The 16,284-nt window shown below is 42.6% G+C and overlaps 1 protein-coding gene across 1 annotated transcript; it reads right to left on the bottom strand.

Annotated features, from left to right (window-relative positions):
• Positions 1–14,432: 14,432 nt before the first annotated feature.
• On the bottom strand, positions 14,433–16,044 carry LOC125505942 (leucine-rich repeat extensin-like protein 6). The gene has a single exon (XM_048670841.1). It carries the CDS (start codon positions 15,957–15,959, stop codon positions 14,802–14,804), a length of 1,158 nt encoding a protein of 385 aa, XP_048526798.1. The 5' UTR covers positions 15,960–16,044; the 3' UTR covers positions 14,433–14,801.
• Between the last annotated feature and the right edge of the window lie 240 nt (positions 16,045–16,284).

The following is a 16,284-nucleotide window of genomic DNA, read 5'->3' as shown; positions in this document are numbered from 1 at the left end:
CCACAACAGTTTCAGATTCATAGCCATAAAAAGGATCAGATTCAACCAAAGTAATTAACTCAGGATCGATAGAGAAATCATAATCCTTATCAGTAATAAAGATAGGTGAAGTAGCATAAGCAAGATCATATTTCATTCTAGCATTCAGAGATTTTTCCTTCAGCTTAGCTAATAGTTTCTTAAGATCACTTCTATCATTGCAGGCAAGAAAGTCTCTAGCAGTTTCTTCATCCATAACATAACCCTCAGGCACAACAGGCAATTCATATCTAGGGGGAGAATCTTCATCATCACTTCCATCAATATTATCAGTTTCAATAATTTCATTCTCTCTAGCCCTAGCAAGTTGTTCATCAAGAAATTCACCTAGTGGCACAGTAGTATCAAGCATAGAAGTAGTTTCATCATAAGTATCACGCAAAGCAGAATTGGCATCATCAATAACATGTGACCTATCGGAATCAATAGCATGTGTCGGTGTCGCAAGTTTACTCAAAACAGAAGGTGAATCAAGTGCAGAGCTAGATGACAGTTCCTTACCTCCCCTCGTAGTTGAGGGAAAAATCTTGGTTCTTTAATCTTTCAAGTTCTTCATAATGATAAGCAGATATAAATCCCAAGTGACTCAAAGAATAGATCTATGCTCCCCGGCAACGGTGCCAGAAAATGTTCTTGATAACCCACAAGTATAGGGGATCGCAACAGTTTTCGAGGGTAGAGTATTCAACCTAAATTTACTGATTCGACACAAGGGGAGCCAAAGAATATTCTCAAGTAGTAGCAGCTGAGTTGTCAATTCAACCACACCTGGATAACTTAATATCTGCAGCAAAGTGTTTAGTAGCAAAGTAATATGATAGTAGGGTAACGATAGCAAAAGTAATATTTTTGGGTTTTGTAATGATTGTAACAGTAGTAGCGCAAAAGTAAATAAGCGAAGAACAATATATGAAAAGCTCGTAGCCATTGGATCAGTGATGGAGAATTATGTCGGATGCGATTGTTCATGCAATAGTTATAACATAGGGTGACACAGAACTAGCTCCAATTCATCAATGTAATGTAGGCATGTATTCTGAATATAGTTATACGTGCTTATGGAAAAGAACTTGCATGCCATCTTTTATCCTACCCTCCCATGGCAGCAGGGTCCTATTGGAAACTAAGGGATATTAAGGCCTCCTTTTAATAGAGTACCGAACCAAAGCATTAACACATAGTGAATACATGAACTCCTCAAACTACGGTCATCACCGGGAGTGGTCCCGATTATTGTCACTTCGGGGTTGCCGGATCATAACACATAGTAGGTGACTATAGACTTGCAAGATAGGATCAAGAACTCACATATATTCATGAAAACATAATAGGTTCAGATCTGAAATCATGGCACTCGGGCCCTAGTGACAAGCATTAAGCATAGCAAAGTCATAGCAACATCAATCTCAGAACACAGTGGATACTAGGGATCAAACCCTAACAAAACTAACTCGATTACATGATAAATCTCATCCAACCCATCACCGTCCAGCAAGCCTACGATGGAATTACTCACCACGGCGGTGAGCATCATGAAATTGGATGATGGAGGAAGGTTGATGATGATGATGGCGATGGATTCCCCTCTCCGAAGCCCCGAACGGACTCCAGATCAGCCCTCCCGAGAGAGTTTAGGGCTTGGCGGTGGCTCCGTATCGTAAAATGCGATGAATCCTTCTCTCTGATTCTTTTTCTCCCCGAAAGTGAATATATGGAGTTGGAGTTGAGGTCGGTGGTGCGCCAGGGGGCCCACGAGGCAGGGGCGCGCCCAGGGGGGTAGGCGTGCCCCCACCCTCGTGGACAGGGTGTGGCCCCCTGACGTGGATCTTTCTTCCGGTATTTTTTATATATATTCCAAAAATAATCTCCGTTGATTTTCAGGTCATTCTGAGATCTTTTATTCTGCACAAAAATAACAGCATGGCAATTCTGCTCAAAACGGCGTCAGTCCGGGTTAGTTCCATTCAAATCATGCAAGTTAGAGTCCAAAACAAGGGCAAAAGTGTTTGGAAAAGTACATACGACGGAGACGTATCAGATGTGGATAATGATATTGTTAAATTGAAGCTATTTTTGTTTTCCCTTAGAGATCGTGCTAAAACTTGGTTCTCTTCTTTGCCTAAAAATAGTATTGATTCATGGAATAGGTGCAAAGATGCTTTTATCTCTAAGTATATTCCTCCCGCTAAGATCATCTCCCTTAGGAACGATATTATGAATTTTAAGCAACTTGATCATGAGCATGTTGCACAAGCTTGGGAGAGGATGAAATTAATGATTCGTAATTTCCCTACGCATGGTTTGAATTTGTGAATGATTATACAAAAATTTTATCCCGGATTGAATTTTGCTTCTAGAAATCTTTTAGATTCGGCCACGAGAGGCACTTTTGTGGAAATCACTTTAGGAGAAACTACTATACTCCTAGACAATATTATGGTTAATTATTCTCAATGGCACACCGAAAGATCCACTAGTAAAAATGTTCATGCGATTGAAGAGGTTAATATTTTGAGTGGAAAGATGGATGAACTTATGAATTTTTTTGCTAATAAAAGTGTTTCTTCTGATCCTAATGATATGCCTTTGTCCACTTTGATTGAGAATAATAATGAATATATGGATGTGAATTTTGTTGGTAGGAACAATTTTGGTAACAACGCGTATAGAGGAAATTTTAATTCTAGGACTTTTCCTGGTAATTCCTCTAATAATTATGGTAATTCCTACAATAACTCTTACGGAAATTATAATAAGATGCCCTCTGATTTTGAGATTAGTGTTAAAGAATTTATGAGTTCGCAAAATAATTTCAATGCTTTGGTTGAAGAAACATTTCTTATGAATGATGAGTTGGCTAGGAACGTGGATAGAATTTCTCTTGATGTTGATTCTTTGAAACTTAGATCTATTCCACCTAAGCATGACATCAATGAGTCTCTCAAAGCCATGAGAATTTCCATTGATGAATGCAAAGACAGAACCGCTAGGGTGCATGCTAAAAAAGATTGCTTTCTGAAAGTGTGTTCTTCTAGTTTTCATGATAATAATGATGAAGATCTAAAAGTGATTGATGTAACTCATATTAAATCTTTGTTTTCCAATATGAATCTTGATAAATATGGGACTGGAGATGAGTCAACTTTAGTTAAAAGGCATCCCAATGATTCAGAGTTTTTAGATCTTGATGCAAAAATTAATAAAAGTAGGATTGAAGAGGTCAAAACTTTACATAGCAATGAACCCACTATTTTGGATTTCAAGGAATTTAATTAGGGCCATTTGCATTTCTGTCCCTAACTCGAACCACCTAATCAGATATACCCCTAATTCGAAAGCCTGCTCAAATTTGCCCCTCCGCCGTTAGGTACCCTTGTAGAAATGCCCTTCTGCGCCGTTACCGTCCGATCAAACAAGTTTGACCGTCCTGAAAAAATAGCAAAAAAAATCTAAAATTTTGTGAGATCGAAGATACTCATGTGCCCAAGGTGTGTGCAAATTTTCGTGCTATTTGGACATTCCAGGAGCTCGTGGCGAGGAAAAACAGTTAATCTGCACGCTTGTGAACAATAAATTTGAAATAAAATAGCAAGAAAATTTTAAAAAATATGAAATTTTTTGGCATCAAAGCGGCTTGGGTGCACAAGGTGCTTGCAAGTTTTTGTGATCAAATGACATGAGGAGCTCTAGCAAGAAAAAACAAAATAGTTATTTTTTCCCAAGTTTTTTCCCGAGCCAAATTTTGTTTTTTTCTCCACAAGCCCCTCCAATGTCCAAACACAACAAAAAATTGCACGCAGCTTGCAGACCCGAGCCTCTTTGATGCCAAAAAATTTCATATTTTTTTGAATTTTCTTGCTATTTTTTTGAATTTATTGTTCACAAGCGTACATATTTATTGTTTTTCCTCTGACACGAGCTCCTGGAATGTACAAACAGCACGAAACTTTGCACGCACCTTGCATACCTGAGTATCTTTGATCCCACAAATTTTCAGATTTTTTAGAATTTTTTTGCTATTTTTTTCAGGATAGTCAAAGCCCTTTGACCGACTTTGACATGCTTTGACCGGACGGTAACGACACATAAGGGTATTTCTGTAAGTGCACGTAACAGCGAAGGGGCAAATTTGAGCAGGCTTTGAAATTCGGGGTAAATCTGAGAGTGGGCGCAAATTAGGGGCATAGATGTAAATGTCCCATTTAAATATGATAATTGCTCTTTGATAGATTGTATTTCCTTGTTGCAATCCGTTTTAAATTCTCCTCATGCTTATAATCAAAATAAAGCTTTTACTAAACATATCGTTGATGATTTAATGCAAGCCCATGAAGAAAAGCTTGAACTAGAAGTTTCTATCCCTAGAAAACCTTATGATGAGTGGGAACCTACTATTAAAATTAAGATTAAATATTATGAATGGTATTCTTTATGTGATTTGGGTGCTAGTGTTTCCACGATTCCAAACACTTTGTGTGATGTGTTAGGTTTCCGTGAATTTGATGATTGTTCTTTAAATTTGCATCTTGCGGATTCCACCATTAAGAAACCTATGGGAAGGATTAATGATGTTCTTATTGTTGCAAATAGGAATTATGTGCCCGTAGATTTCATTGTTCTTGATATAGATTGCAATCCTACATGTCCTATTATTCTTGGTAGACCTTTCCTTAGAACGATGGGTGCAAATATTAACAAGAAAGAAGGAAATGTTAGATTCCAATTTCCGTTAAGGAAAGGCATGGAACACTTTCTTAGGAAGAAAATTAAATTTCCTTATGAATCTATTATGAGGGCCACTTATGGATTGCATACCAAAAATGACAATACCTAGATCTATTCTTGTTTTTATGCCTAGCTAGGGGCGTTAAACAATAGCGCTTGTTGGGAGGCAACCCAATTTTATTTTTGATCTTTACTTTTTGTTCCTGTTTAATAATAAATAATTCATCTAGCCTCTTTTATGATTGTGTTTTTATGTTTTAATTAGTGTTTATGCCAAGTAAAGCCTTTAGGATCTTCTTGGGTGATTGTTGTTTGATCTTGCTGATAAAAACAGAAAGTATGCGCTCATGAAAATAATTTTCATTTTTACCAGAGAGAGATAAAATACCAATTCCAACTGTAGTAGATCAATATACAAATTTTCCTGGTCGTCCTAATTTTTCAGATTTTTTGGAGTTACAGAAGTATTCGAAACCTCCAGATTGCTACAGACTGTTCTGTTTTTGATAGATTCTGTTTTTTCACGTGTTGTTTGCTTATTTTGATGCATCTATGGCTAGTATCGGGGGGGTATGAACCATAGAGAAGTTGGAATACAGTAGGTTTAACACCAATATAAATAAAGAATGAGTTGATTTCAATATCTTAAAGTGGTGGTTTATCTTCTTATACTAACGGAGCTCGTGAGATTTTCTGTTGAGTTTTGTGTTGTGAAGTTTTCAAGTTTTTTGGGTAAAGATTTGATGGATTTTGGAATAAGGAGTGGCAAGAGCCTAAGCTTGGGGATTCCCAAGGCACCCCAAGGTAAAATTCAAGGACAACCAAAAGCCTAAGCTTGGGGACGCCCCAGAAGGCATCCCCTCTTTCGTCTTCGTCTATCGGTAACTTTACTTGAGGCTATATTTTTATTCACCACATGATATGTGTTTTGCTTGGAGCGTCTTGTATGATATGAGTCTTTGTTTTTTAGTTTACCACAATCATCCTTGTTGTACACACCTTTTGGGATAGACACGCATGAATCGGAATTTATTAGAATACTCTATGTGCTTCACTTATATGTTTTGAGCTAGATAATTTTGCTCTAGTGCTTCACTTATATCTTTCTAGAGCACGGTGGTGATTTTATTTTATAGAAATTATTGATCTCTCATGCTTCACTTATATTATTTTAAGAGTCTTTTAGAACAGCATGGTAATTTTCTTTGGCTATAAAATTAGTCCTAATATGATGGGCATCCAAGATGGGTATAATAAAAACTTTCATATAAACTCCGCCTATGTTGTCTCAACATAGCCGGTCCCAAGCCCGGGTAAAGGAGGAGGGTTGTGATAGGCTTGGCGAGCCAACATAAAAACTCAGCCACTCTTATGGAGATGAAACCCAAAAGATTTTCGTTGGGGCGTAACCCTCTCAGCGACGCGCTACATTGGAACCCGGGTGTGGTGGAAAATGGGCAAGGGCCGGGCCGTCACCCCCAAGGTGGCGCGCTGTATCTTGATCCGGATACGGTGGCAAGTGAGCGAGGATCGGGTCGTCGCATCCTTAGTGGCACGCTACATCGGCGCCCGGATGTAGTGGAAAATGGGCAAGGGTCTTCGCATTTGACTCGACGAGTGCGAAGGGTAAGGAAGCTAGCCGAGCCTAGGAGGATTCACTTAGGTAGCTGGAACGTAGGGTCTCTGATAGGGAAGCTTCGGGAGCTAGTTGATGCAGCGGTGAGGAGAGGTGTTGATATCCTTTGCGTCCAAGAAACCAAATGGAGAGGATAGAAGGCGAAGGAGGTGGAGGATACCGGCTTCAAGCTGTGGTACACAGGGACGGCTGCAAACAGAAATGACGTAGGCATCTTGATCAACAAGAGCCTCAAGTATTGAGTGGTAGACGTCAAGAGACATGGAGACCGGATTATCCTGGTCAAGCTGGTAGTTGAGGACTTGGTTCTCAATGTTATCAGCGCGTATGCCCCGCAAGTAGGCCACAATGAGAACACCAAGAGGGAGTTCTGGGAAGGCCTGGAAGACATGGTTAGGAGTGTACCGATTGGTGAGAAGCTCTTCATAGGAGGAGACCTCAATGGCCACGTGGGTACATCTAACACAGGTTTTGAAGGGGCGCACGGGGGCTTTGGCTATGGCATCAGGAATCAAGAAGGAGAAGATGTCTTAAGCTTTGCTCTAGCCTACAACATGATTGTAGCTAACACCCTCTTTAGAAAGAGAGAATCACATCTGGTGACTTTTAGTAGTGGCCAACACTCTAGCAAGATTGATTTCATCCTCTCGAGAAGAGAAGATAGGCGTGTGTGCCTAGACTATAAGGTGATACCTGGAGAGAGTGTTGTACCCCAGCATAATCTGGTGGTTGCTGACTTCCGCTTTCGGATTCGTGTCCAGCGGGATAAGCATGCCAAAGTCGCTAGAACGAAGTGGTGGAAGCTCAAGGGGGAGGTAGCTCTAGCATTCAAGGAGAGGGTCATTAAGGAGGGCCCTTGGGAGGAAGGAGGAGATGCGAACAATGTGTGGACGAAGATGGCGACTTGCATTCATAAGGTGGCCTCGGAGGAGCTTGGAGTGTCCAGGGAAAGGAGAAGCGAAGATAAGGATACCTGGTGGTGGAATGATGATGTCCAGAAGGCGATTAAAGAGAAGAAAGATTGCTTCAAATGCCTATACCTGGATAGGAGTGCATACAACATAGAGAAGTACAAGATGGCGAAGAAGGCCGCAAAGCGAGCTGTTGGTGAAGCAAGGGGTCGGGCATATGAGGACCTCTACCAACGGTTAGGCACGAAGGAAGGTGAAAGGGACATCTATAAGATGGCCAAGATCCGAGAGAGGAAGACGAGGGATATTGGCGAAGTCAAATGCATCAAGGATGGAGCAGGCCAACTCTTGGTGAAGGACAAGGAGATTAAGCATAGATGGCGGGAGTACTTCGACAAGCTGTTCAATGGGGAGAATGAGTTTTCTACCATTGAACTGGACGACTCCTTTGATGAGACCAGCATGCGTTTTGTGCGGCGAATCCAGGAGTCTGAGGTCGAGGAGGCTTTAAAAAGGATGAAAGGAGGCAAGGTGATGGGCCCTGATTGTATCCCCATTGAGGTGTGGAAAGGTCTCGGGGACATAGCGATAGTATGGCTAACCAAGCTTTTCAACCTCATTTTTCGGGCAAACAAGATGCCAGAAGAATGGAGACGGAGTATATTAGTACCAATCTTCAAGAACAAGGGGGATGTTCAGAGTTGTACTAATTACCGTGGAATTAAGCTGATGAGCCATACAATGAAGCTATGGGAGAGAGTCATTGAGTACCGCTTAAGAAGAATGAGCAGCATGACCAAAAATCAGTTTGGTTTCATGCTTGGGAGGTCGACCATGGAAGCCATTTTCTTGGTACGACAACTTATGGAGAGATATAGGGAGCAAAAGAAGGACTTGCATATGGTGTTCATTGACTTGGAGAAGGCCTATGATAAGATACCGCGGAATGTCATGTGGTGGGCCTTGGAGAAACACAAAGTCCCAGCAAAGTACATTACCCTCATCAAGGACATGTACGATAATGTTGTGACAAGTGTTCGAACAAGTGATGTCGACACTGATGACTTCCCGATTAAGATAGGACTGCATCAGGGGTCAGCTTTGAGCCCTTATCTTTTTGCATTGGTGATGGATGAGGTCACAAGGGATATACAAGGAGATATCGCATGGTGTATGCTCTTTGCGGATGATGTGGTGCTAGTTGACGATAGTCGGACGGGGGTAAATAGGAAGTTAGAGTTATGGAGACAAACCTTGAAATCGAAAGGGTTTAGGCTTAGTAGAACTAAAACCGAGTACATGATGTGCGGTTTCAGTACTACTAGGTGTGAGGAGGAGGTTAGCCTTGATGGCCAGGTGGTACCTCAGAAGGACACCTTTCGGTATTTGGGGTCAATGCTGCAGGAGGATGGGGGTATTGATGAAGATGTGAACCATCGAATCAAAGCCGGATGGATGAAGTGGCGCCAAGCTTCTGGCATTCTCTGTGACAAGAGAGTGCCACAAAAGCTAAAAGGCAAGTTCTACAGGACGGCGGTTCGACCCGCAATGTTGTATGGCGCTGAGTGTTGGCCGACTAAAAGGCGACATGTTCAACAGTTAGGTGTGGCGGAGATGCGTATGTTGAGATGGATGTGTGGCCACACGAGGAAGGATCGAGTCCGGAATGATGATATACGAGATAGAGTTGGGGTATCACCAATTGAAGAGAAGCTTGTCCAACATTGTCTGAGATGGTTTGGGCATATTCAGCGCAGGCCTCCAGAAGCTCCGGTGCATAGTGGACGGCTAAAGCATGCGGAGAATGTCAAGAGAGGGCGGGGTAGACCGAATTTGACATGGGAGGAGTCCGTTAAGAGAGACCTGAAGGATTGGAGTATCACCAAAGAGCTAGCTATGGACAGGGGTGCGTGGAAGCTTGCTATCCATGTGCCAGAGCCATGAGTTGGTTGCGAGATCTTATGGGTTTCACCTCTAGCCTAACCCAACTTGTTTGGGACTAAAGGCTTTGTTGTTGTTGTTGTTGTTATAAAATTAGTCCTAATATGATGGGCATCCAAGATGGGTATAATAAAAACTTTCATATAAAGTGCATTGAATACTATGAGAAGTTTGATTCATTATGATTGTTTTGAGATATGAAGATGCTGATATTAGAGTCATGCTAGTTGAGTAGTTGTGAATTTGAGAGATACTCCCTCCGGTCCTTTTTACTCTGCATATTAGGTTTGACCGAAGTCAATCTCATCCAACTTTGACCAAATTTGTACAAAAAATTATAGACATTCACAGAACAACACCAATATCATTAGATTCATCTTGGAATATATTTTCATATTATATTTATTACATATTATAGATGCTAATAATTTCTAATATAAACTTGGTCAAACTTAGCAAAGTTTGACTTTCGGCAAATCCAATGTGCAGAGTAAAAAGGACCGGAGGGAGTACTTGTGTTAAAGTTTGTGATTCCCGTAGCATGCACGTATGGTGAACCGTTATGTGATGAAGTCGGAGCATGATTTATTTATTGATTGTCTTCCTTATGAGTGGCGGCCGGGGACGAGCAATGGTCTTTTCCTACCAATCTATCTCCCTAGGAGCATGTGCGTAATACTTCGTTTCGATAACTAATAGATTTTCGCAATAAGTATGTGAGTTCTTTATGACTAATGTTGAGTCCATGGATTATACGCACTCTCACCCTTCCACCATTGCTAGCCTCTCTAGTACCGTGCAACTTTCGCCGGTACCATAAACCCACCATATACCTTTCTCAAAACAGCCACCATACCTACCTATTATGGCATTTCCATAGCCATTCCGAGATATATTGCCATGCAACTTTCCACCGTTCCGTTTATTATGACACGTTTCATCATTGTCATATTGCTTTGCATGATCATGTAGTTGACATCGTATTTGTGGCAAAGCCACCGTTCATAATTTTCCATACATGTCACTCTTGATTCATTGCACATCCCGGTACAACGCCAGAGGCATTCACATAGAGTCATATTTTGTTCTAAGTATCGAGTTGTAATTCTTGAGTTGTAAGTAAATAAAAGTGTGATGATCATCATTATTAGAGCATTGTCCCAGTGAGGAAAGGATGATGGAGACTATGTTCCTCCCACAAGTCGGGATGAGACTCCAGATGAAAAAAAAGAGAAAAAATAGCCCATAAAAAAGAGAAAGGCCCAAATAAAAAGAATAATAAAAATGAGAGAAAAAGAGAGAAGGGACAATTCTACTATCCTTTTTCCACACGTGTGCTTCAAAGTAGCATGATCTTCATGATAGAGAGTCTCCTATTTTGTCACTTTCATATACTAGTGGGAATTTTTAATTATAGAACTTGGATTGTATATTCCAATGATGGGCTTCCTCAAAATGCCCTAGGTCTTTGTGAGCAAGCGAGTTGGATGCACACCCACTTAGTTTCTTTTTTAGCTTTCATACACTTATAGCTCTAGTGCACCTGTTGCATGGCAATCCCGACCCACTCACATTGATATCTATTGATGGGCATCTCCATAGCCCGTTGATACGCCTAGTTGATGTGAGACTATCTTCTCCTTTTTGTCTTCTCCACAACCACCGTTCTATTCCACCTATAGTGCTATATCCATGGTTCACGCTCATGTATTGCGTGAAGATTGAAATAGTTTGAGAACATCAAAAGTATGAAACAATCGCTTGGCTTGTCATCGGGGTTGTGCATGATTTAAATATTTTATGTGATGAAGATAAAGCATAGCCAGACTATATGATTTTGTAGGGATAGCTTTCTTTGGCCATGTTATTTTGAGAAGACATGATTACTTTATTAGTATGCTTGAAGTATTATTATTTTTATGTCAATATTAAACTTTTGTCCTGAATCTTTCGGATCTGAACATTCATGCCAAAATAAAGAAAATTACATTGGTAATTATGTTAGGTAGCATTCCACATCAAAAATTCCATTTTTATCATTTACCTACTCGAGGACGAACAAGAATTAAGCTTGGGGATGCTTGATACGTCTCCAACGTATCTATAGTTTTTGATTGTTCCATGCTATTATATTATCTGTTTTGGATGTTTAATGGGCTTTAATATGCTCTTTAATATTATTTTTGGGATTAACCTATTAACCGGAGGCCCAGTGCCAGTTTCTTTTTTTTGCCTATTTTAGAGTTTCGCAGAAAAGGAATACCAAACGGAATGAAACCTTCGCGATAATCTTTCTTGAATCGAAAGCAAACCACAATACTTGGAGTTGAAGTCTGAAACTCCGTGAGGCTGCCACGAGGCAGGAGGGTGCGCCCGGGGGGGGGGGGCAGGTAGGCATGCCCCCCACCCTCGTGGGCCCCATGTAGCTCCACCGACGTACTTCTTCCACCTATATATACTCTTATACCCTAGATCGATCACAGAGAGCCACAAAACCACTTTTCCACCGTCGCAACCTTCTGTACCCGTGAGATCCCATCTTGGGGCCTTTTCCGGCGATCTGCCAGAGGGGGAATCGATCACAGAGGGCTTCTACATCAACACCATAGCCTCTCCGATGAAGCGTGAGTAGTTCACCACAGACCTTCGGGTCCATAGTTATTAGCTAGATGACTTCTTCTCTCTCTCTCTCTCTCTTTGATTCTCAATACAAAGTTCTCCTCGATGTTCTTGGAGATCTATTCGATGTAATGCTCTTTTGCGGTGTGTTTGCCGAGATCCGATGAATTGTGGGTCTATGAACAAGATTATCTATGAATATTATTTGGTTCTTCTCTGAATTCTTATATGCATGATTTGATATATTTGCAAGTCTCTTTGAATTATCGGTTTAGTTTGGCCTACTAGATTGATCTTTCTTGCAATGGGAGAAGTGCTTAGCTTTGGGTTCAATCTAGCAGTGTCCTTTCCCAGTGACAGTAGGGGCAGCAATGCACGTATTGTATTGTTGCCATCGAGGATAAAAAGATGGGGTTTATATCATATTGCTTGAGTTTATCCCTCTACTTGCTTAATGCGTTACTCTGTTCTTATGAACTTAATACTCTAGATGCATGCTGGATAGCGGTCGATGTGTGAAGTAATAATAGTAGATGCAGAATCGTTTCGATCTACTTGACACGGACGTGATGCCTAGATTCATGATCATTGCCTAGATATTCTCATAACTATGCACTTTTCTATCAATTGCTCGGCAGTAATTTGTTCACCCACCGTAATACATGCTATCTTGAGAGAAGCCACTAGTGAAACCTATGGTCCCCGGGTCTCTTTCTTAGTATATTGCATCTCCTTTATTTACATCGCATCTATTTACTTTACTATCTCTATCAGATCTCACTTTTGCGAGTGACCATGAAGGGATTGACAACCCCTGTTATCGCGTTGGTTGCGAGGTTCTTAATTGTTTGTGCAGGTACTAGGTGACTTGTGCGGTGTCTTCTACTGGATTGATACCTTGGTTCTCAAAAACTGAGGGAAATACTTACGCTATTTTTCTGCATCACCCTTTCCTCTTTAAGAAAAAACCAACGCATGCTCGAGAGATAGCAGTAATGCTTGAGTTTTTTTACTTAAGACACATCTAGAATGTCATTTGTTTTCTTTGAAGGGGGAGATAAGAATCAGGCGCGCGCGGGGGCACAGTTAAGAGAAAGCACATGCATCTACGTCGTCAAGTACTAGCACTACGGCTATTTGGTTGCCTTCTCTCTAACTCCATTGCTTTTTTAAAATTAGTCATTTTCCATTCTACTCGTATGGCTAATCAGTTGACGCTTGTGTCAGTCAGTGCCAAGAGAAGTACTTTGCCTAGATTATATATGAAAGAAGCTTCCTAGAAACACATAACGTTGTGAGTGTGATGTTCATCATTTGATCGCCTTTCTGTCACCATCATGTTGTGTGCCTTATACCTAGTTAACTTTACATTTGTGAACCACTTAAGTTAAGAATCGGGATGGGGGGCACAGAGCAAAAGTGAAGTTCCACTTTTTGACCTTGGGTATGCTAGTCAAATAAAGTTATCCACCACATATGTATGTACAAACATCAAGACAGACATGTAGGTCACCAGATACATCTTGGACAATCAGCAGAAGGCACAAGAAATCTTCGGTTGTTAATGTTCCCTTGTCGTATGTTGCTTTATCCTCGTTTAAATGCAAATTATTTCCGCATCACATAATGAAAAAGCATACTACCTATTTAGTCCAATATATCCCCATCCCTGAGACTTAACAACCAGTCATACCTTATACTCAAGTTATTCTATAAAACCACACGTGATCATCGCCATAATAAAGTTCATTACAATAATTAATCACCAATAGTGTCGTGTGCATCTATGAATGCAGAGGACAAGGAGCAAAACCTCTTACTTAATTTGTCTCAAGAAAGTGATCACCAAAAATGGTGGGTGGGTGTGTGTGTGTGTGGGGGGGGGGGGGGGGGGGGGGGGGGGGGGTAGGTAACGATCAGGTCTTTCAACTAGTGGACATGCATTTCTGGGCCCTTTTACTGCCCTATCATTTTAACTTTTCTAGTTGAGACGTAAGCATAGAAAATGGTAAAAATGCTTGCATAGAGTTCTAGGGTAATCCTTTGTCAAAACAAGTGAGAGGCCATATGGTAGTTTGTGCATTATATAAAAACAATTTGGCATAGGGTGCGATTTCAAGAGTTTGAATTTGCCGCAAGCTTTTTGACATATAATGTAGTCCCACATTCTCAAATATAAGATGTTTTGGATATTTCAATATAACTACACTGAAATTCATTAAAGAGTAAGTTCAACCACCCCCACCTCCCCCGGCACACACACAAACTTCTTTATATTTTTTACACTAATTACCCCCATTTAACATCTTTTCAACCGGAGTACCCCATTTAGTGAAAGTTTTCTTAGTTTTTACCCCCCTTTTGAAGTTTTTTTTGGTTGGGGATAGTTCCTATAGCGGTTCTTTTGCCGGAAAAAAAGTGTGGACCCATGCAGCACCTGGAAGCGTGTACGAGCTCTATGTTCAAATGGTGACATGTATTATTTGTACAGAAAGAGCAGAGTTTGACACTTAAAAATACAACTATAGAACCCAAAAAAGAAGAAAAGAATGCGCATCGCAAAACAGTCGTAAAGTGACTTTATTGCTCAAATCCTTATTTTAGCCATAGTTTACATGTCACACTTTTGTTTTGAGAGCTACATCAGCTGTGGCACTTATGTGCAGCAACAAAAGGCTAAAAGGGACACCACACTTGCAGTTCAATATTCCTCCTCACCTTACCTTGCACCCACCAAACCCACGCACGCGCGCACCGACGACACAAATTAATAATCGAAACTAACCTGTGCATTAGCGACCATGAATTAATTCGATGATTCTTGATGATCACTGCTCCTAAACCCCACAAATGCAGCTTAGAATTGCCGTACGCGGCGTTGTCATGCGTACGTCGGTACGTAGGGTGCGTCCATGCACGCGGAAAGCCTCTCACGGCGGCGGAAGAATGCAGCCGTCGGCGCCGCAGTGCACCGGCGGGCGGTGCTCGAAGGCGATGCATTGCTCGTGCGACCGCTGGTGCGGCCAGTCGGGGATGCAGTTCATTCGGTCGTCGCGCCGGGGGACGTGGAGGCAGGACACCGGCTCCTCGCAGAAGTAGTTGCCCACGACCGTCAGGTTCTTCAGGTTCGGCAGCAAGCAGATGGTCTCCGGCACCGCGCCGGACAGCATGTTGTACCCCACGTTGATCACCTCCAGGCTCTCCATGTCGCCGATGCTCTCCGGCAGCTCCCCCGCGAACTCGTTGTGGCTGAGGTCCAGCACCTTGAGCTTCTTCAGCTTGCCGATCTCCGGCGGGATGCAGGAGCTGATGCTGGTGTTGAGCAGGATGAGCTCGACCAGCGTGTCGGCCATGTCGCCGATGCTCGGAGGAAGGCAGCCGGCCAGCTTGGTGTTGGCGAGCACGATGACCGACGCCGTGGAGTTGGTCAGGCTCCCCGACGCCAGCGACACGTTGAAGCGGTTGTCGTTGGCGAACAGCGCGTCCAGGCTGAGCTGCCGGCCGAACACCGCGTCCGGGAGCTCGCCGTCGAAGTCGTTGAACCGGAGGTCCAGGTACTTGAGCGACGGCAGAGAGGTGAGGAAGGACGGGAAGGGGCCGGAGAGGAGGTTGTTGCTGACGTCCAGCTCGAAGAGGAGGCGCATATGCTGCATGGACGTCGGCAGCGTGCCGTGGAACCGGTTAGAGTTGAGGTGGAGAACCGCGAGGTCGGCGAGGAGGCCGAGGTGGTCGGTGAGGACGCCGGCGATACGGCCGTGGTTGAGGTCGACGCCTGCGACGGTGAGGATGCACGGGTCGTCCGGCGCGGCGGCGCAGAACACGCCGGTGTAGTTGCACACGAAGGGGCCGCACCAGTCAGCGGTCAGGTTCTTGGGGTCCTCGGTGATGACGTGCTTCCACGCCTGGAAGGCGATGTACGCCGCGTCGAGGCGCTCGTTGAACGGCGAGAGCGGCAGGGACGGCTGCGCCGGCGTCGGGGAGGGGGAAGGGGAGGGGAGAGGTTGGGGGAGACATGGGAGCAGGAGGGAGAGAAGGATGATGTGTTGGAGAGCTCTTGTGGCTGATCTTGGCTTCGAGAGGGGTGACATTTTTGTCTAGATTCTGGGTGCCTAATTATGAGCCTGGGACTTTGGGAGAGAGATGAAATGTGTGTACTGCTGTGGTAGAGTCTTGGATTTTCGGGTGGTTATATATACTGGTTTTGGGGTGAGGGGTTGGAGAAGATGATCACTAGTTTTGCATAGTCATGGATGTTGACTTGATTACATAGTGTTTTTCTTTACATATTTTTAAGGTATCTTATTTCTTTATTCTTTAATTTGTACGTGGATGCCATGCCTATTAAAGGGTTGTTTAGTTAGCATTTGAACACCAAAATACTCCAACAACAGACTTTGCGGGAGAAACTTTCAA

The sequence above is a fragment of the Triticum urartu genome, chromosome 5 (assembly GCF_003073215.2).
Source record: "Triticum urartu cultivar G1812 chromosome 5, Tu2.1, whole genome shotgun sequence".
Lineage (NCBI taxonomy): Eukaryota > Viridiplantae > Streptophyta > Magnoliopsida > Poales > Poaceae > Triticum > Triticum urartu.
Note: the sequence above shows the minus strand (reverse complement) of the source record. Positions and strands in the feature narration are given on the sequence as shown.